This window comes from Hylobates moloch, unplaced genomic scaffold (genome assembly GCF_009828535.3).
Source record: "Hylobates moloch isolate HMO894 unplaced genomic scaffold, HMol_V3 SCAFFOLD_14, whole genome shotgun sequence".
Classification (NCBI taxonomy): Eukaryota; Metazoa; Chordata; class Mammalia; order Primates; family Hylobatidae; genus Hylobates; species Hylobates moloch.
The window spans coordinates 44,471,856-44,494,391 of record NW_026652289.1 but is presented as its reverse complement, the minus strand read 5'-3'; the positions used below and the strand labels follow the sequence as shown (position 1 = coordinate 44,494,391).

Below are 22,536 nucleotides of genomic sequence, written 5' to 3'. Positions count from 1 at the left end.
TACTATTAGGTCTGGGGTCTAGAGATTATTACCTCTTTTTTTTGAGATGGAGTCTTGCTCTGTCACCCAGGCTGGAGTGCAATGGCGCGATCTCAGCTCACTGCAGCCTCCACCTCCTGGGTTCAAGCGATTCTCCTGCCTCAGCCTCCTGAGTAGCTGGGATTACAGGCGCCCGCCACCATGCCTGGCTAATTTTTTTTTTTTTAGTAGAGATGGGGTTATACTTACATTTCTTAAGAAGTACTAAGTCAACAATTCAAAGTGTTCATCCAAATTAGTTTTATCATTTTAATTTAATCCATAATATTTCTAGTCTTGAAATTGATGAGGTCAAATGAAATTAAAAAGTTATATTAAGCCTGTTTGTTTCAGATTTTATCAGGAGAACAGTTCAGTGGAGGACAGGAATTGTAAGTTGTTGGTATTAAGGAAGTATGGCATTGTTGCTCCCTTAATGTTATTAATAGTATTAACAATATCTCACGTTTATTAGGGCTTATTGTGTACCAGAGACTCATTCTAAGTGCTTTACAAGTATTACCACATTTTAACCTCAGAACAACCCTAATATTCCCATTCTACAGATGAGGAAACATAAATGAGTTAGGTTATGTATCTAAGATTATACTGATGATCGTAAGTGGCTGGCTGCATAGTCCACCTTAACCATCATACAAAAATTACTAGCGTAACATTTCTGAAATGGATAGTTGCTAATTCTCACTAGTTAGATGCCACATGGCGCTTTTGCCACTGTCAGAACCTCTGCTCCTTTTGACCTAGAACAGACTGTATGGATACAGAGTTATTACACCAGTAAGGAGGCCTGAGATACGCAGTTCCCATAGAGAAGGAAGTATGAGTTGCTAAGTGAAAGCTTTCTCAGTTGCAGCACGAGAGATGCTCAGTTTGGGGCCAAAGAGATCAGATCAGAACAGGTATCATTGTGCTTTGCCTGCTGGAGAGCTGTGGTTGTTGTTGTTGTTTTAATATGTCCCCACTTTAAGGAACTTTTCCTTTGATGGAGCTAAAAATACTTTTATAATCCAAATTAGGTCATCAGTGCTTCTGAGAAATGCTAGTCCCCATCTTCCTCAGTTTCCAAGATGCTGCTAATGTGATTATTTAAACTCACCAATCTCTTTGAGTCTTTGTTTTTCCTCAAATTATAAATGTACAGATTCATGTAGAAACATAAGGAAATACCAATAATCAAAAAGCAAAGTCACTTCTTGTCTCCTTTTTCTTGATCTCCATAAATATTTACTATTAACTTTTTGGTTTGCATTATATTAGCCTTTATGTGTAGAGATAAAAATATTAATACGTACTTTTTTTTGCCTTTTTTTTTTTTGGAGACAGAGTCTTGCTCTGTCACCCGGGCTAGAGTGTGGGTGGCATGATCTCAGCTCACTGCAACCTCTGCCTCCTGGGCTTAAAAGATTCTTGTGCCTCAGCCTCCCGAGTAGCTGGGATTACAGGTGTGTGTCACCACGCCCAGCTAATTTTTTGTATTTTTAGTAGAGATGGGGTCTCGATATGTTGGCCAGGCTGGTCTCAAACTCCCAGCTTCAAATGATCCACCTGTCTTGGCCTCTGAAAGTGCTGAGATTACAGGCATGAGCCACGGCACCCAGCCCTAGTATGTACATATTTATACAAACATAAACGCATTTTGTGTGTGAAAGGAGAATGGTCACATTATCTTATAACCCCTTTTTTACCCAAAAAATTACTAGCATATTTACAAATCAATATATTTATCATCATATCATTATTTTCAAAGCTGTATGCTATTCCACTGTATGGGAAGACCATATACTGTATCCTGTGGATAGACCATATAGATTTTATTCAGTCTCCTGTTGTTAGGTATTCTGATTGTTTCCAGCTTTTTTATTGTGAACAATGTTATGATGAATATCCTTGTTATGTATATCTCAGCATTTCTGCCCAATCTTCAGAGTAATTTTCTAGAAGTGGAATTACTGGGTGAAGCATACTCATATGTTAAGGCTTTTGACAAATTTTGCCAAGCCTGTTTCATTTATACTCCTGCCAGTACAACTGAGTGTTCCTTTATCTGGGTCTTCTTCTTTTTTTTTTTTCTTTTCTTTTTTTTGAGGCAGAGTCTTGCTCTTCTGCCCAGGCTGGAGAGTCTCGCTCTGTTGCCCAGGCTGGAGTGCAGTGGAGCAATCTCAGCTCATTGCAACCTCCGCCTCTCAGGTTCAAATGATTCTCATGTCTCAGCCACCCAAGTAGTTGGGATTACAGGTGTGTGCCACAACTCCTGGCTAATTTTTTATATTTTTAATAGAGATGGGTTTTCGCCATGTTGGCCAGGCTGGTCTGGAACCCCTGGCTTCAAATGACCTGCCTACCTTGGTGTCCTAAAGTGCTGGGACCACAGGCGTGAGCCACCATACCTGGCCTGGGTCTTGATTCTTAAGTGTTTATTACAGCTCTGTCTGCTCACTCTGGCCCATTGGTTGGGTAAAAGATGCATCATCCTACAAAAGGTTGGGGAGCTTTCACTCAAGTAACTTGTCTTCTGGACAATTTTTGAAAAAATTCTGGGCCGGGCGCGGTGGCTCACGCCTGTAATCCCAGCACTTTGGGAGGCTAAGGCGGGTGGATCACGAGGTCAGGAGATCGAGACCATCCTGGCTAACACAGTGAAACCCCGTCTCTACTAAAAATACAAAAAAATTAGCTGGGCATGGTGGCAGGCGCCTGTAGTCCCAGTGACTCTGGCGGCTGAGGCAGGAGAATGGCGTGAACCCGGGAGGCGGAGCTTGCAGTGAGCCGAGATCATGCCACTGCACTCCAGCCTGAGCGACAGAGCAGCACTCTGTCTCAAAAAAAAAAAAAAAAAAGAGAAAAAGAAAAGAAAAAATTCCACACTATTTAATGCTATTTTTAAAATTCCAACATTGAAACTATAGACCATTTTGTAGCTTTTACTTAAAAAATGTAATAGTCTAGTACTCTCTGCATTAAGGAAGTTTCTGTAGGAAAAAAAACCTAAGACATGAACAGCAGGAGCACAGAATCTTAACTATATAAATTTACTTTCCATTGATTGTACCTCTACTGAGCTTAACACGTAATGGAACCTAACACTTTCTTTTGTGGAAATTGTGTTTATAAAACACTAAACTGGTATTTCAAAGTCAGGCTGTACTCAAATCTTAAGAATAGAGCTTTTCCACAGGCAAGTCTGTTACTATAGTACATATGTCTTCATGCTTTTTTTTTTTCTTGAGACAGAGTCTCACTTTATCACCCAGGCTGGAGTGCAGTGGCAGAATCATGGCTCACTGCAACCTCCACCTCCCAGGCCCAAGCAATCCTCCCACCTCAGCCTTCTCAGTAGCTAGGATCACAGATGCATGCCATCACACCTGGCTAATTTTTTTAATTTTTGTAGAGATTGGTTTTCCCTGTGTTGCCCAGGCTGGTCTTGAATTCCTGGGCTCAAGCAGTCCTCCGCCTTGGCCTCCCAAAGTCCTGGGGTTACAGATGTGAGCCACTGTGCCTGGCCTCCTTTATGCTTTTTTTTTTTTGAGATGGAGTTTCGCTCTTGTTGCCCAAGCTGGAGTGTAATGGTGCGATCTTGGCTCACTGCAACCTCTGCCTCCCAGGTTCAAGGGATTCTCCTGCCACAGCTTCCCCAGTAGCTGGGATTACAGGTGCGTGCTGCCACGCCCAGCTAATTTTTTGTATTTTTAGTAGAAACGGGATTTCACCATGTTAGCCAGGCGGTCTCGAACTCCTGACGTCAGGTGATCTGCCTGCCTTGGCCTCCCAAAATGCCGGGATTGCAGGCGTGAGCCACTGCACCCCGCCTCCTTTATGCATTTAAAAAAAAAAATTTTTTTTTTTTTTTTTTTTTGAGACAGAGTTTCACTCTTGTTGCCCATGCAACAGTGTGATCTCAGCTCACTGTAACCCCCACCTCCCAGGTTCAAACAATTCTCCTGCCTCAGCTTCCCAATTAGCTGGGATTACAGGCATGTGCCACCATGCCCACCTAATTTTTTGTATTTTTAGTAGAGATGGAGTTTCACCATGTTGGCCAGCTGGTCTCTCTTTTTTTTTAACAGCTGCACACTAAAAAAAAATTATGTTGAGGCCCAAGGCTCTAAATTAAAATAATTTTTAAAAAATTTTATTGAGATATAATTCACATATATTAGAATATAAAATTCACCATCTTAAAGAGTACAATTCAGTGGGTTTCAGTATATTCACAAGATTGTGCAACCATCACCACTATCTAATTCCAGAGCATTTCTATCACCCCAAAAATAAAACGCAGTACTCATTAGCAGTCACTCCCCATCCTCTACTTCCTGTAGCCCCTGACAGCCACTAATCTGCTTTCTGTCTTTGTGCATTTCCCTATTCTGGACTTTTCATATAAGCAGAATCATACAATGCGTAGTCTTTTGTGTCCAGCTTCTTTCACCTAGCATAATGTTTTTAAGGCTTATTAATGTTGTAGCATATAATAAAAACAATTTTAGAAAATGAAACTAATACTGAACCAATTAAGTATTAATAGAGGTGATTTCTTTCTAAACTCAGGAAGTTGAAAAATTCAAGAGCACTCATTAGTCAAGAAGGAACAGAAAGCAGCAGATGAAAAGGGTGAAAGATTGGCAGAGGATCGGGGAACAGAAATGTTGAAAATGGAAAGAAGAATTAAAAATATATAAGGAAGGAGTGGAGTAATTGAGCTCTCTGTTAACTGAAATCAGTTTTATGGATAAGACTTTTTGAATGTACTTCTTACTTGAAACAAGTCATTCTAGAAACAAGATGATCCTTTTCTGGTCATCGCATATTCTCTTACTCTCTCATTTAGTTGCTGCTGGATTCCAGACTTTCCAGATATAGACCCCTTTTGATATTTGACAGAATTGTACTGGGGTCTCAATTTTTGTGGCATCTTTTCTTTACTGTTTGTTTGGCCTTTTGTCTAATGATCTCTATGAACATCAGGAGACAGTGCTTTCTTCTGAGGCTACTTCCTCAGCAGTACCTTTGATCCCAAGAATTCCCAGGGAAATGTTATTTAACTATATGAAATGCATTTTACCTTCTAGATATTAACTTGGCACAGGCTGGTGTTGGAGTTGGCTTTGTGGATGGCATTCATTTTACTTACTTTAAACCTCCTGCTTATTAGCAACTCTGCTTTAGCACGAGTTTATCTGAGCAAAATAGGCAAAAAGTGCAAATGGTTTGAATTTAAGATGACTGATGATAGTAGCATTATATACTTGATTATCAACTCTTTGCTTATCTCTGTCCATGGAGGGTAACAGTGGTACAGACAATTAAATCTTTTGTTTGACTTTGGACTGCTTCGTCATATTCTGGCATCCTTAGATCTTGCTTATATTACTCCTAAAGACCAAGTTGCTTTCATTTCACTTACAGTGGGCAAAGAAAAGCCAACCTTTAAAAAAAAGTTTCAGTTTGTGTGTGGTGGCTCACGCTTGTAATCTCAGCACTTTAAGAGGCCAAGATGGGAGAACCGCCTGAGCCCAGGAGTTTGAGACCAGCCTGAGCAATGTAGTGAGATGCTGTCTCTACAAAAAAATTTGAAAATTAGCCATGCATGGTGGCGTGCACTTGTAGTCCCAGCTACTTGGGAGGCTGAGGTGGGAGGATTGCTTGAGCCCAGGAGTTCAAGGCTGTAGTGAGCTATGATCACACCACTGCATTCTAGCCTGGGTGCCAGAGTAAGACCATGTATCAAAAAAAAATTTTTTTTAAATGCCATGGATTATTCACAAGCAGGCTATATGGTTGCTGGGAGCTGAGGATTGTGGTTCTTTGGGCATAGATATCATTGCATGGAGGTAACAGAGTCTCTGTGTATTAGAATGGCTCCTTATTGATCATTAGATCAGAATTAGCAGCTTAACGTTTTAGTAGAAATCACAGATGTTTTTATAGCTCTTAATCTGTACTTTACTGTGAGGCATTTGCCTTTATGTTCTTAAATTAGGTGATTTACTTTCACTGAAAGCTATTGCTTTTATGGAAGTGTTAAAAATGAGGCAAAAGAAATAACAGTTACTGCATTAAAAAGGAAAAATTATATATATATAAATATATATAAAATGTAGAAACCCTCTATCCATTCTCTTAGAGCTTAGCCATGCCATTCTTTAATGACTGTTACTTTTCAGCTCTTGGAGATCCCAGGGGTTGAGATGAAAGCATGAACCCTAAGAAGGGATATTATTTGCCATCACACACCTATATGTGCATCTCACACTAAAATTGGGCTTCTTGAATTTTGATGTGCAGGAGCATTATTTGGGCCCCACCTTTCAGAAATTCCCTGGCTTAGTTGGTCTGGGAAAGATATAAGAATCTGCATTTTTATTTCTTATTTGTTTATTTATTTTTTTTGAGACAGAGTCTTGCTCTTTCTCGCCAGGCTAGCATGCAGTGGCACAATCTCAGCTCAGTGCAACTTCCACTTCCCGGGTTCAAGCGATTCTGCTGCTACAGCCTCCTGAGTAGCTGGGATTACAGGCATGCACCACCATGCCCAGCTAATTTTTATATTTTTAGTAGCTACAGGGTTTCACCATGTTGGTCAGGATGGTCTCAATCTCCTGACCTCATGATCCACCCGCCTCAGCCTACCTAAGTGCTGGGATTACAGGCGTGAGCTACCGTGCCCAGCCAAGAGTCTGCATTTTTAACAAGCCATCAAGTGGTTGTGACAGAGGAGGTCTAGGCTTTAAGAAACACCAGTGGCCGGGCGCGGTGGCTCACACTTGTAATCCCAGCACTTTGGGAGGCCAAGGCGGGTGGATCACGAGGTCAGGAGATCGAGACTACGGTGAAACCCCGTCTCTACCAAAAATACAAAAAAATTAGCCGGGCGTGGTGGCGGGCGCCTGTAGTCCCAGCTACTCAGAGAGGCTGAGGCAGGAGAATGGCGTGAACCCCGGAGGCGGAGCTTGCAGTGAGCCGAGATGGCGCCACTGCACTCCAGCCTGGGCGACAGAGCAAGACTCTGTCTCAAAAAAAAAAAAAAAAAGAAACACCAGTGTATGGAATGGGAGTTTGGAGATGGGGCAAGAGAGACAGGTCTCAGTGATCCTGAAGGGAGAGGACAGAGAGGGGCGAGGACAAGAGACAGGAAGTGAGGGGAGTTCTTAAAGGGAAGTGAAATGTGTCAAAAACAAAATGTGTGTTCTTCAAGTTTGCCTGAGGCTTTGATGGCGTAGATATTATGTGGGAGGTAATTTCTGTTTGTGCTGTCTTTGGCATGGTGCAAAGATTGTAGGTACCCTGAATAAAAGTATCTGGGCAATTCTTAAAGTGTACAAAGGTCAGCCTCCACTTCAGCTCAGCGGCCCTATGACAGGCTCTAGCTTAGTACAATATTGCCAGTCCGCTCTGGAGTCCAGCGATAGAAGAGGAGGATAAAGAAGAAAGTATTACATTTGCTAACCACCTCTTCCGCCCACATTGATGGTACCCTGCTAATTTTCTCTTTCTGCCCTGAATTCTTATGATGTCAAAGTAGTCTTTTGCATGGAGAGGAATTTAAGCCCTGGGAGAAAATAGGATTTCCCCAAGAGAGAGCAAAAAGAAGAGGCCCGGACATTCAGACATTCAGTCAGGCAGATGTACTGGATATCTCCTATGTGTAAGGCACTATGTTGACCTTGAGGATACAGGGGGAACAAGATAGGCATCATTGTTGCCCTTACAGAGCTTCTAGTTTGGTAGGGGAGACAGACATGTGTAGAATCTGTTGTACAACTAATTATTTAAGTAAAAGTATGATAATTATTATAAAGACCTCAAAGGAAATGTATCAGGGGCTGTAAGATAATTTAACAGGTGGTTTTGCTTAGTTTGAGGGGAAAAACTTTAGGGGCATGAGGAATTAGAAAGAGCTAGTGAAAAGAAGGTATAGCAGCCAAAGAGGTAGGTGAAGAAACAAATTTGTGGTACGTTAAGAAACCAAAAAGGAGGAATTTCCAGAGCATATTTGTGGTCATGAAAGTCAAATGCTGCCAAGATGGAAAGGAAGATGGGAGCTGAGACTGGTTTGCTACATATGGTGATGAAAACTGTTCTAGAAAAGTTTCAAGATTAATAGGACCAAACACAGCTTACAGGTGGTTAAAAAATGAGAAGGTGGTGAAATCCTAAGTACTATAATGAGCTGAACTCACTTTTTGGCCACTTAACATGAAGTACTTTGTAATATTCTGGCTGTGCTTGCTTTGTCTCCCCAGCTAGATTGACAGCTTCCTGAAGGTTATGATGATAAACCTAGCCCCTAGCACTGTATCAACATGTAGCATTAGAGTCACCACCTGGAGATCTAAGACCTTGGATCTATCTGGTGCTGGTTCTGCCACACAGAAACCATGTACCTTGGGCATGATCATCTGTTTCCTCATCTCTAAAATGGTGATATTCCTAACTTTCCTATCACTTGGGCTTTTGAAAGGATCAAATAGGGCAGTATATAGAAATGGACTTTGTGAATTGAAAATTAGTATTCTATAGAAGATATTGATAATATTCAGTGAATGACAACAGCTGCTTTACATCGGAAATTCTGTGATAATCGGTTTTTTGTTTGTTTTAGATTTGTTCCTTATATTGGAATTGTGACGATCCTCATGAATGACTATCCTAAATTTAAGGTAAGAGTCTGTATTATTTGTTTTATTAAAAATGTAATTTTTTGGGCCAGGCGTGGTGGCTCATGCCTGTAATCCCAGCACTCTGGGAGGCCGAGGTGGGTGGATCACTTGAGCCCAGGAGTTCAAGACCAGCCTGGGCAACATAGCGAAACCCCATCTCTATTTAAAAAAAAGAAATTATTAGCCTGGGCGCAGTGGCTCGCGCCTGTAATCCTAGCACTTTGTGAGGCTGAGGCAGGCAGATCACCTGAGGTCAGGAGTTCGAGAACAGCCTGGTCAATATGGCAAAACCCTGGCTTTACTAAAAATACAAAAAAAATAGCCAGGAATGGTGGTACACACCTGTAATCCCAGCTGCTGGGGAGGCTGAGGCATGAGAATTGCTTGAATATGAGAGGTGGCGGTTGCTGCTGCACTCCAGCCTGGGTGAGAAAGTGAGACTCTGTCTCAAAAAAAAAAAAAAGGCCGGGCATAGTGCCTCACGCTTGTAATCTCAGCACTTTGGGATGCCGAGGCAGGTGGATCACGAGGTCAGGAGATCAAGACCATCCTGGCTAACACGGTGAAACCCCGTCTCTACTAAAAATACGAAAAAAAAATTAGCCGGGCGTGGTGGTGGGCGTCTGTAGTCCCAGCTACTCAGGAGGCTGAGGCAGGAGAATGGTGCAAACCCGGGAGGCGGAGCTTGCAGTGAGCCGAGATAGCGCCACTGCACTCCAGCCTGGGTGACAGAGCGAGACTCCGTCTCAAAAAAAAAAAAAAAAAGAGAATTATTTAAAGATTTAAAGAAATGTGATCTTTTGCTTAGTATTGGAAACTTTTAAGTGGATTACGTTAAAAGATGAAAGAATAATTGGGTAGTTTAGCAATATATTCACAAAGACCAATTTGTTAATTAACTCTTAGAACCCCTGAACTTTTCAATGCTTCTCTGACTTGTGGTTCTGTGTTTATTTTCTAGTATGCAGTGCTTTTTTTGCTGGGTTTATTCGTGCTGGTTCATCGTGAGTAAGAAGCCTGCCTTGCTGTTCCTGGGAAGATGCCATACTTTTCGTTACTGGATGTTTGGAGTAGATACTGGTCTGTGATTGGTGGAATGGAGAACACACGTGTTGGTGCTTCTTGGTAGCACTGGTTTGCATTAGTTTATGTTTCCACGCCAGAGTTTGTGTGGGCGGGCGCATGTGCACCACAGAGTGCACTCGAGGGGACTTTCAATCACAGGATTTCATAATTGTCATTGTCACACTTTCAAATTTTTGTACATCAGTGAATTTTTTATATTAAAAGGTTGAGCCAAAGCCCCCAGTGTTTGTATTTTGAAGCCAAGCTTCACTTCTAAAGTGCCTACAGAGACTTGTAAATGAAAATGCAGCTCTGCACGAGTTTGAAACCGTCATACCTCCTTCTAATAGGAATGGCATATACTGAGGTGGTCGTAAGTCTTAACTTTTAAAATTTTAAATAAAAGACTTTGCACATTGAACCCCTTATCCCTGAATTGTGTTTGTCGGGAAAGCTTCTGAAATTTGCCTTCCTTGGCTGGTTCTTAGTACCCCTTGGGGGATATAAAGGCTTGATGTGAACAGTCCTTCAGCTAAGAAGGTTGCGCTGATAACAACTAGTTTTTTTGTTTGTCTGTTTTGCCTGTGTGTGTGTGTGTGTGTGAAGCAAAAGTAGCCATTGACAGTCATAGGAAATCTCTTAGTGATAAAATTGATTCTTCCCGAGACTCAAATGTGTATAAACCCAGCTAGTGTTGCTGAGAGGTTCAGAAAATCGTACTTGGTTATAAAAAGTCATAACCCTTTCTACACTTGAGACATTCTCAGTCCTTTCTACACCAAGGCAGTGTATGTTCGCATCTAGAGGCAGAGGAAAGGGCTGGAGGACAAGCATTCTGCTTGGTGTCTTTAAACTCTCATTTGTCTGAACCTGTTCTCTCAAGTGCCTGACTTTGCATTTCTCTAATGCAGACTTAAAGCAGGCAGTTTAAAGTAGTGAGTGCACAACCCAATTGTATGTTTTCTTTTAATATCAAGGCAGTGAGGGAAATAGGGAGTATAGAGTAAACCAGTATCTTTTGAGCACAAAATACTCTTAATTCTGTCTGTTCTCTTGTTGTATTAATGTGAAATCTTAAAGTGAGTTTTCTGTGTTAGGCTACTTGAACAGTTTCTATTATTTGTTCAACTGCAGTGGAAATCAGTCTATGCCGTAATGCTAATGGCATGAGAACAGGGACAATTACTCTTCTGAAGCCCTTCCCTGTGGAGAATAGTGCCTTCCTAAACCCATTAACCAGACTTTAGCCTTCCAACTTTGAATATGGGCTCTTAATATTCTCAACAGAGTATGAAACTTGGCAAATCACTACTAACAAATGCTTTTTTGAAGCTGTCTGTGAGGCTTATATAGTACTTACATTTTCTCATGAACCAGAAGCTGAACATTCCCTGTGTGGAATAGCAGGAAATTGCCATTTATTCAATTTTTTCCCCCCTCATCACCTGTGGAAGATGCAGTTCACTGCTCAGCCTAATCAGTACACTGGTTTTTGTACCAGCCTTTCTAGGACTACTGTAGGAGAGAAGCAGTGTGCTTTGCTGGCCAAGGTTGGGATCCTAGGGTTCTCTGTGATCCTAGCTTGCCTGAATGTAAGCATCCTTGTACTTGTGTCTTCATCTACTCCAGATTTCTCCTCATAAATGTATCGGGAGGAAAACATTAATACTTTTTTCCCTTGCATATTTTCACAAACAGTTTTATGTAAGTATTAATTTTCCTCCTTTGCTGGATGCTGTAGTTGCAAGCAACAACTAAGTTTCTCTGAAAAGGTAATCAAATCACTTAATATTATTTGAATCACTCCATTAGCCAAAAATAAAAAGATTACTTGTGGCGGGGGTATTATATTCCCAATTTTTATCTTGTCTAGTTTAGTGCTAAACATAAGACTTAAAATGGGAGATTTTATTAGCAAATATATCCTAAAAGCTCTTTGCAAATGTAAGAAATGCCAGAGAGGTTTTATTTGCTAATTGAATGGCGTGATAAGCTCTTTGAGATTTGGCAGGACAAGTGGAGAATTGGGAGGGCTCAACCATTGTGAGTGAAAGGAATTGAAGAAGAGTATGAAAATTGATCAAACTTCAAATGAGAAATTGATAATGGGATTATCTCTTTGGCTGTTACTTGTCTGCTCTTATACCTCGGATAATCAACCTTTTTAAATTATTTCCAATGTCTGTCCTCAGTTCTAGTTCCATGTCTCCCTTTCCTCTGGACACTTCCACTTGATTGTCCCGTCTTTAAACTCAAGTTCCTGAAAACCTCCCCTCCACATTTCATGTTTTCTGTGAAGGAATATTCACCTAGATTTGTCATTTCCCTACCATATCTAGCCACATACTAAGTCCTCCATTTACCCCATCATTCCATTCTCATTGCCATCACCTGAATCCAGAAATACTTATTCAGTGGCTCCCTGTTGCTTGTGTACTGGTCCCCCTGCAGTGTGCCAGTCTGTGCCTATTTTGGATAATTACCACCTGTTATTAATAATTAGTTTTAGCCTGCCTTTTACTTACTTTTTTTTTTTTGAGACGGAGTCTCGCTCTGTCGCCCAGGCTGGAGTGCAGTGGCACAATCTCGGCTCACTGCAAGCTCCACCTCCCGGGTTCACGCCATTCTCCTGCCTCAGCCTCTCTGAGTAGCTGGGTCTACAGGCGCCCGCCACCACGCCCGGCTAATTTTTTGTATTTTTTAGTAGAGACGGTGTTTCACTGTGGTCTCGATCTCCTGACCTCGTGATCCGCCTGCCTCGGCCTCCCAAAGTGCTGGGATTACAAGCTTGAGCCACCGCGCTCGGCCTCTGCCTTTTACTTTCAGAAATGCTTCTTGTTTGGACCATAAATTTTGTGTTCATACTACCCTTTCCCTACATTGAATTCAAACTTTGAATTCCACCAACAGTAAGCATCCTTATGAGTGCAAACATCCTTGTACTTACGTCTTCATCTATCCAATCTCTCTTCCTTATACACTTATTGGGAGGAAGACATTAATACTTTACTCACTCGGGCGGGCTTGGTGGGTCACGCCTGTAATCCCAGCACTTTGGGAGGCCGAGGTGGGTGGATCACTTGAGGTCAGGAGTTTAAGACCAGCCTGGCCAACATGGTGAAACCCTGTCTCTACTAAAAATACAAAAATTAGCCGGCCCTGATGGCATGTGCCTGTAATCCCAGCTACTTGGGAGGTGGAGGCAGGGGAATGGCTTGAACCTGGAAGGCAGAGGTTGCAGATTGTGCCACTGCAGTCCACCCTGGGTGACAGAGTGAGACTCTACCTCAGAAAAAAAAAAATAATAATTTTCATTCACAACCAGTTGTGTAGAAGTATTATTTTTCCTCCTTTGTTGAGTGTTTCCACTTGTATTATGTCATCTTATTTCTGTTTATCTGAGTCTTACCATCTTCACAAGTTCTGCTATCACTCAGCATTTGCACCCTCACACTATTTGTTTAAATTTGTGGATATGGCCTCGAGGTCCTTGGCAGATTGTAAGCTCCTCCAGGACAGGAGCCCCATTTCGTAGACACTGGTCTGTGTTTCCTCAGTAGCCTGAAACAGCATATATTAAATGTTCCGTATAATCATGCATTGTAGCCAGAGGCACTAGCTTCAGTTAGCATTGTTGTTGAGCTATTATTTGTAGGCAGAGCATATGAATCATTAAAGTGATCTGTACTTTCCTGTTATTTAGTAAGTACATTTTCTTGGTCTTGCCAAATTTGAATCTGAAAACTTTCTCTCCATGGTTCCATTTAAACAGTATGTACCCTTCCCAGATTTTTAACTGTTAATCCTGCTTCCTTCTTTTTTGTGTGTGTCCTTAGGCTTAGGCTCTTCTTGTGTCTTCTTTCTTGATGGGAGAAGTATTGGCATTTATCATTTTTCTTAAGGAATCACAGGCTTCCTTCTTAGATACCCAGGGCTTGGAATAGAGAAAGTCTCTTTTATCCTGAGTGCATTTCTTAGTATTTGCATAAGCCTTTTACCAAGTCTAGCTGACCTCTCAGAACGTGGCATGGAGGCTGATTTCAGAATCTGAGGGCTGGGCCTCTTCTTATGACATTTACCACTGTTAAACTTCAGAGATGACCCAGCTGCTTCTAGCTAGGTAAATGGATGTCTACCTTCATCAAGCAGCTCTTTCAGTCAGGACGGCCTGTTCAGGTTGTTTTGTAGCCAGGTATATCTTCACCACTACTGTCTCTTGCTAGAACAGTAAGTAATACCAGGTAGGCTTTCAGAAGTAAAATAGCAAATATGACCCTTCACACACAACTATGGTGGGTGTGAAGCCACCATAGTTATTGCCATTCAATTAGCAAATAAAAACCTCTCTGGATATAGAAAGAATGCTGTGTAACCAAAAAGCATTATCAAAACTAGAATGCGCAGGGCTTACCAAAAAATGGTGAAGATGTTGCCTTCCATGTGTCATTCTAGGCCCTAAGGATTTTTCCAGCCGCACTCTCACCAGACATCACATTCTTGCACCCTGGACGTTGGTCTTACGGTACAGACATTCTGTCTTTGTTTATGCTGGTCACTCTGCCTGGAGTGCCTGGTCACTTCCCTACCTACTAAAAGCTTTCTCATTCATTTAGCAGACATTTATTGAGCATCTACTCTGTGCCAGATTTTGGGCTAGGCCCTGGGGATACAAAGATGATGGATAAGACCATGTCCCTCCTGCTCAGTACCTTAGCAGGGGCAATAGACATAAACAGATTTTTCCACATAGGATCTTAAGTATAATGATATTCTTCCCGCAATCACAAAAAATAAGTAAATAAATAAAAATAAGTGCAATGATAGAGAGATGCTCAGGGAGCTCCGGAGAGGAGTGTTTCTTACTCTGGATGGAGCTTCTGAGCCCATGTCATGCTTCCTGCTCTGCACTGTCCGGTACTTTGTTGGTGTTCCTCTCAAACATTGCCCTCAGAGTGGTTTGCCTTATGTGTGTCTCTCTCCCCCACCAGAGGGCCGGCTCCTGGAGGGCATTAAGACAGAGTCAGCCTCTGATTCATCCTTTGATATCCGCTAGTCCCTATTGCAGTGCTTTGCATATTTTAAACTTATTTATACTCTCTTGTTCCATAAAGATACCTCCAGTACTATGTGATGAAATAGAAAATAATTGAAGAATTCAGGGTTGAGAGAAATGTGGGAGAAGAAAAGGATAAAATCATAGGTGAGGAGGCCGGGCACAGTGGCTCACGCCTGTAATCCCAGCACTTTGGGAGGTTGAGGCGGGCAGAACACTTGAGGTCAGGAGTTCAAGACCATCCTGGGCAACATAGTGAAACCGTGTTTCTACTAAAAATAAAAAAATTAGCCAGGCGTGGTAACCATCACTTGTAATCCCAGCTACTTGGGAGGCTAAGGCAGGAGAATCTCTTGAACCTGGGAGGCGAAAGTCGCAGTGAGCCAAGATTGCGCCACTGCACTCCAGTGTGGGCGACAGAGCAAGAGTCCATCTTAAAAAAAAAAGAAAAAGAAAGAAATCAGAGGTGAGGTTAGTACCTGCAGGACATATCAAAAGATTCTGTCGTCTACTGGAATAGATCCATAGCTTTGGCTCTCAGTCCTTAGCAGCTAATCCAAAGAGGGAACTAGTCATTTATGTGCTTTATGGAATGGGTATAAAATGAAATTAAAAGAAAAAACTTATAATGTATCTGAAAACCAAGAAATTTCTTAACTGTGCTGTGTGACTTTTTTTTTACAATAACCCCTATACTAATTAGTCTAATGATAGAGCTATTTCAGCAAATGTTCCAGCGTAGGTATAGTTTGGCAACTTCTGCAGAAAAGCTACTTCACAAAAGACCATCTACCCACCTATACCAGGAATTTTCAACTTTCCTGTAGAACAGCGTTCCTTAATCTTAAAACTCATGGCCTCTTTTGGGAAACAAAAATCTCATACCTCCTCTTCATTCTGAGAAACACCCTTCTACCGCGCCAGTCTATAATATCCAACCTCTTATCTTCATCAGCCAAGAAGAGTATTTGATCTTGCTTTCTGTTAAGTTTGTATTATAGAAACGATAATAACTTCTTTCCCATATACAGTTATTATTATATTGAATATGACTTTCAAACTGTATATCCTGCCCTTGTTCTACCAATCTTGGCATTTCTGAAATTCCACCTACTCTTTTTTTTTTTTTTTTTTTTGACACGGAGTTTCACTCTTGTCACCCAGGCTGGAGTGCAATGGAGCAATCTTGGCTCACTGTAACCTCTGTCTCCTGGGTTCGAGTGATTCTCCTGCCTCAGCCTCCCAAGTAGCTGGGATTACAGGTGTCTGCCACCATGCCCAGCTGTTTTTGGTATTTTTAGTAGAGACAGGGTTTCACCATGTTGGCCAGGCTGGTCTCAAACTCCTGAGCTCAGGTGATCTACCCGCCTAGGCCTCCCAAAGTGAGAGGATTACAGGTGTGCACCACTGCACCCAAATTCCACCTACTCTTTTTTTTTTTTTGAGATGGAATCTCACTCTGTTGCCTAGGCTGGAGTGCATTGGACCAATCTCCACTCACTGCAACCTCCACTTCCTGGGTTAAAGCAGTTCTCCTGTCTCAGCCTCCCAAGTAGCTGGGATTCAGATGCTCACCACCATTCCCAGCTAATTTTTGTTATTTTTACTAGAGACGGGGTTTCACCATGTTGGCCAGGGTGCTCTTGAACTCCTGACCTCAGGTGATCCGCCCACCTCAGCTTCCCAAAGTGCTGGGATTACAGGCGTGAGCCACCTGTACAGGCGTGAGCGCACCCGGCCCCAACCTACTCTTATTAAGAATCATTTCTCGGCCGGGCGTGGTGGCTCAAGCCTGTAATCCCAGCACTTTGGGAGGCCGAGGCGGGTGGATCACAAGGTCAGGAGATCGAGACCATCCTGGCTAACATGGTGAAACCCCGTCTCTACTAAAAATACAAAAAATTAGCCGGGCGTGATGGCGGGCGCCTGTAGTCCCAGCTACTTGGGAGGCTGAGGCAGGAGAATGGCGTGAACCCGGGAGGCGGAGCTTGCAGTGAGCCGAGATCGTGCCACTGCACTCCAGCTGGGTGACAGAGCAAGACTCCGTCTCAACAAAAAAAAAAGAATCATTTCTCTAAAATTGTTACTTTAATTGGCCTGTCTACTTAGATTGGTAAGCTGTATTCCAGATGTAATTCAAGGAGTTTAGTTAGAAGAATTTATACTAGACTTAATGTCAGGCAAGTAAGTAAATTGGCTAGCATCAAGCTTTGATCAAAGCTCTCAGCCTGACAACTTATTTAAGCCAAAATAGAATGCTGTGTAGAATCCTTTTTCTTGGAATTGGTCGAGAGTTGAGGTAGATGGGTTGACATTTTAGTTTATCAATTTCTGATGTAATAGGCATTTTGCCAGAGCCAGGCACTGTTGTGTCAGTACCATGGCTGTTACCCAGGGAACTTTTTCCCCCTCTGAGATGGGCTTCATATTTAAAGCAGGCTTTGCTTTTCCCAGGTCCAGCTAATAATAGTGAGTATTTAGAATATGCCAGGAGCTCTGCTAAGTGCTTTATAGTTTATAACAAACTTTTACCTTCTCTATTTAATGAACCTTCTAAATGAGCTTCATTTTATAAAAGAGAGAAACCAGGAGAAGTTTAGGGATTTGTCCAGAGTCTTCTGGTCCATGTATGGCAGAGCCAGATTTGAAGTCTGTTGCTTTTACCATGTCACAATGCTGGATGTCATAACGCAGTCCTTTTACCTTTGTAAAGTCTATTGAAATTATTTTATTTGCAATAAATTCCACAATTGCAAAGCCCTTGGGAATTCTTCTTTAAAGGCTCTGGGTTTTTCTTGTGCAGAATTGCTCAGATTATTAGTCTCTTAGAAATAGTGACATTCTCTGGCAGATTTCCAAGCATTTAAACCTCTTTGGAGATTGAAGAGTATTCATTGCAGTTACAGAAATGTCCCCTAACATATGTGAATATTACACCCAAATAATTAAGAATGCTGGGCCTGGGGCTTCTCACTTCCTTAGGTTTTCATAGCTTTGCTGAGTACTGCACCAGTTAGCTGATCAGCAGCCTTTGTTTTTTAGCCACCATTGGAGTCATGATCACGTTCTCATTAGGTGTAGGTATTTTCTTTTTTTCAAATACTGCCTTTAAGAAAACATTTTGTTAGCTGGGCGCAGTGGAAGCTGAGACAGGAGAATTGCTTGAGCCTGAGAGGTAGAGGTTGCAGTGAGCCGAAATCATGCCATTGCACTCCAGCCTGGGCAACAGAGCGAGACCTTGTCTCAAAAAAAAAAAGAAAATATTTTGTATTTTGACAATTTTGACTTACGAAAGATTTCCTTCTTCAGGTTACTGTTCTGATTTTATAGCTAATCCCTATGCGTTCCCTCTGAGTTTAAGAAATTGTATCCAATATCCCTGATTCTTCCTTAAAGATTCTGCTGTTTTCCTGGTTTTCTGGTCCCTTCTTCATTCTATAAGTAAAGAGTAGGACCTGAGATATCCCAGGATGTTTCTCTTCATCTCCCCAGCCCATACAGTTGGAGATTGTGCTCAAAGATTTGCCAAAATAGAGATTTTACACCAAGCCTGTCCAACCCGCGGCCCTCGGGCCACATGCGGCCCAGTAGCTTTTTTTTTTTTTTTTTTTTGAGATGGAGTTTCGCTCTTTTTGCCCAGGCTGGAGTGCAATGGCACGATCTCGGCTCACTGCAACCTCCACCTCCTGGGTTCAAGAGATTCTCCTGCCTCACCCTCCTGAGTAGCTGGGACTACAGGTACCCGCCACCACACCCGGCTAATTTTTTGTATTTTTAGTAGAGACGGGGTTCCACCATGTTGGCCAGGATGGTCTTGATCTCCTGACCTCGTGATCCGCCTGCCTCAGCCTCCCAAAGTGCTGAGATTACAGGCGTGAGCCACTACAACTGGCCGCAGCCCAGTAGCTTTGGATGTAGCCCAACACACATTCGTAAGCTTTCCTAAAACAGTAAGAGATTATTTTGTGTGTGACTTTTTTTTTTTAAGCTCATCAGCTATCATTAATGTTAGTATATTTTATGTGTGGCCCAAGACAATTCCTCTTCTAGTGTGGCCCAGGGAAGCCAAAAGATTGAACACCCCTGTTTTACACATCCTGTTGTGACAACTCTAGGTTTCCTGTCATTTATTTTCTTTCTTTCTCGCTCTCTCTCTTTTTTGAGTTTTGCACTTGTTGCCCAGGCTGGAGTGCAGTAGTGCGATCTTGGCTCACTGCCGCCCTCACCTCCCAGGTTCAAGTGATTCTCCTTCCTTGGCCTCCTGAGTACCTGGGATTACAGGTGCATTGCCATCACTCCTGGCTAATTTTTGTATTTTTAGTAGAGACGGGGTTGCACCATGTTGGCCATGGCTTGTCTCAAACTCCTGACCTCAGATGATCTGCCCACCTCGACCTCCCACTGCACCCGGCCTGTTTTTTTTTCTTTAAGAGACAGGGTCTTGCTCTGTCACCCAGGCTGGAGTGCAGTAGCATGATCACAGTTAACTGCAACCTCAAACTCCTGGGCTCAAGCAGTCCTTCCCATCAGCCACCTGAGAAGCTGGGACTACAGGCACATACCACCATGCCCAGGTAGTTTCTTTTTTTTTTTTTTTTGTTGACACAGGGCTTTGCTATGTTGCCCAAGCTGGTCCTGAACTCCTGGCTTCGAGCAATTCTTCCGCCTCAGCCTTCCAAGTGCTGGGATTGCAAGAATGAGCCACCACTCCTGTCCTGCTTTTCCCTTCCTCTGTTGTCCTCTGTACTTCTCATGTGTTTGAAGTCTACACTCTGGCTTTCTCCATTTGTTTAATTTCTCTGCAATTAACATGCTTTGTACTTGAGTTAACTCATCTATAAAACAGACATAACTCATCTGTAAAACAGGCGTAATAACATAAAGCAATGTGAGGATCAAGGGAGCATGCAGGTAAGGACTTTTGGAAAAGGACAAAAATGATTGAATTGTGAAAAGGTGTTACTCGTAATCAATTCCAATTTAATGAAAATATAGCAAAAACGTTAATGTATTTATGTCCTTTATTTCAAGCAATTTTTTCCATTTTTAAAAATTATTTTTCTAAAATATTTAATAAATAATTACTCTTTTTTCTGTATGTGGACTGGAGTAATATTCATTCTATTTTTTTTTTTTTGAGACGGAGTCTCACTTTGTTGCCCAGGTTGGAGTGTAATGGCGTGATCTCAGGTCACTGCTAGTCCGCCTCCCAGGTTCAAGTGATTCTCCTGCCTCAGCATCCTGCATAGCTGGGACTACAGGTGCATGCCACCACACCTGGCTAATTTTTGTATTTTTAGTAGAGATGGGGTTTCACCATGTTGGCCAGGTTGGTCTCGAACTCCTGCCTCAAGTGATCCGCCCATCTCAGCCTCCCAAAGTGCTAAGATTATAGGTGTGAGCCCCGGCTCCTGGCTATAATATCCATTCTTAATCACTATTTTTGATGAAGCAATTTTTTATTAAAAAACTTGATGTACTTTATTTTCCTGGTGTTAGCTATGATAGGATTTGCCATGTGTCCTTCACCCTTTTAGTTACCCCATGTGTTGTTTTGTGAACCTGCCTCACATTTTCTGTGCATGTCCTTGAATGTTATAGAATCCTAGCAGGGTCGAGAGTGGGTTCTGAAGACCTTCCCCACGTACCTCCATTCAATTCAATGCTAGCTTTACCCATGGAGTGGAGGCCTTTGGACTTCTCTTGCCACCAGAGTGGACTTAGGGAACAGGCAGTTGGCATTTGAGGTCCTCATGCTAAACTCAGAGCCTAGCACTCCCTTGAGCAAGCCACCTTCTCCCCTGTGCCTCCCATTTTTTTCCCTAAGGTGAGTGCTCCTAAGTCTGTGGAGGTGCTCCCCTGCTGTTTTCTCCAGGGTCCTCAGAGGCCCCCTTTTTTTTTCTCTGTAGTAGGCTGACAGATCAAATGGTCCCAAGGGTGCCTAGGGCCAGCCTCGGAGCTGTGGTTGCAGCTGTGAACCCAGGCTGTGGCAGAGGAAGCTTGGCTTAAGTATAAATAAACTTAGCAGAACTCAAGGTCCAGTCACCTGTGGAAGAGAGGTGAAACTTAAAATGCAGTGCCCGCTCCCTCTCCCTCCTGAGATACCTAAACCCAACTTGGTGTTAAAACTTGAGATGGTACAATGAGAGTGGGTGTGGTTTAGGGAGAGTTGTATCTGCCCTGCATAAATTTGGGGGCCTGATGCCAATCAGACCTGAAATCTGATTCCAGTGGGATGTCTGGGAAAGTGGCTAAACCTCTTAGCCTGTTCCCACCTATAAATATGAGGAGACAGAAACCTACCAAATAAGATTCCTTCAGGCATTTAAGTGATGCAGCACTCAATCAATACCAGCTTCTGTGTGTTCATGCTAATTTCTATTATCCATGGACTAGAGAAGATAGGATGGGGGTTTGATGGATGCAGAGGAGAGGGAGGGGGGTCACAAAGGAATGATTACCGGAAGGTGATAAGAGCTATATCTGTACACCATGGCTAAGCTGTGACAAGAAAGCAGAGAGGTGTAAATGCCAGGGTGGGAGGTGAGAAGCAAGGAGATTGGGGGGAAAGCCAGGGCCAGAAATGAAACGTCCCTGTCCTGTGTGTCATGCTCCTGAAGCTGGGCCTCCAGCTGGGCATGACAGCCAGTTTTTCATGTGAGCTTCCCCTTCTAGGATGGGGATCCACAGAGCTAGCAACCTTGCTGAGCTAGATACTAAGCAAGAGTCCTAGAAGCAGGTCCCATTAGCAAGCCAGATGGGAGTAGGTTCTGGCACAGCCACGCTGTTCCATGTTCCAGAGGTATCCAGAGTCCAAGGGGTGGTCTGCACCCCCGCTCCTCCATCACTCTCTCCTTTGTGTACTTGTCTCTCCAATGAGATGGTTAACTCCCTTGGGAGCAAGGAATTATCTGTCGCCCCTCTTCTTATGTCTAGCATAGTGCTCTGAACAATGGGTTTCAGTTAATTAAGCAAACATAAATGTATTCTTCTGGAGCACAGTGTCTTCTGTGCTCATTACATGATGCCACTGATCCAGAAGTTTTTTCCAAGAAAGTCCAGACAGCTCCTGGGGAGAACAAAGTGCCAGGTGTGAGAGGGCAGGTCCTACAGAATTGTTGCTTCCGGCCACAGAGTACTTATGCTAAAACATGTAAAAGTATTAAAATTAGGGCAATGTGGTTATTACCATTTTACAGTTGAAGAAAGTGAGGTTCAGCCAGGTCACAGCTTGTACATGGACTCCTGGGTGCAGTGCAGTCCTGGGTGCAGTGCTCTTTCCACTTCCTTGACCCAGAGGTCTGCTTCCTGCCCGTAAGCCAGGCCCTCCAGCCGGATGCCCATTCCTCAGAAGCAGCCCTTTGTCCCGCTCTCCGTCATTCTGCATTCCCATCCTGAGCACCTACTGTGTACCAGAACATTTCCAGACTGTGATGCTGGCTGTGAGAGAGCAGAGAGCAAGGTGAACACGGGCGGAGGTGATGGGGATTAGTTTATGGAAGTCCTTTGGTGCCTAGCACTTGGCTGGCCACCGTAAAAATGCCTCTGTTAGCCTGGGCAACCTAGCGACACCCAGTCTCTTGGGAAGAAAATAAAAAGCCAGGCATGAAGGCGTGTGCCTGTGGTCCCAGCTTCTGGGGAGGCTGAGGCTTGAGCCCAGCCCTGGAGGTTGAGTTTGCAGTGAGCCGTGACCGCGCCAGCGCACTCCAACCTGCG

At 42.9% G+C, this 22,536-nt stretch overlaps 1 protein-coding gene across 2 annotated transcripts in view; it reads left to right on the top strand.

Moving 5' to 3' along the window:
• SEC11A (SEC11 homolog A, signal peptidase complex subunit) overlaps nucleotides 1-10,188 on the top strand; it is a 53,628-nt gene extending 43,440 nt beyond the window's left edge. Inside the window, exons 5-7 of one of the 2 annotated variants that reach the window (XM_032175535.2) lie at nucleotides 373-410; nucleotides 8,645-8,702; nucleotides 9,664-10,188. In XM_032175535.2, coding sequence (XP_032031426.1) covers nucleotides 373-410; nucleotides 8,645-8,670 — 64 coding nt within the window. In that variant the 3' untranslated portion in view covers nucleotides 8,671-8,702; nucleotides 9,664-10,188. The remainder of the gene's footprint in view (nucleotides 1-372; nucleotides 411-8,644; nucleotides 8,703-9,663) is intronic. The other variant, XM_032175534.3, reaches the window with a different exon arrangement.
• The last annotated feature ends 12,348 nt before the right edge of the window (nucleotides 10,189-22,536 follow it).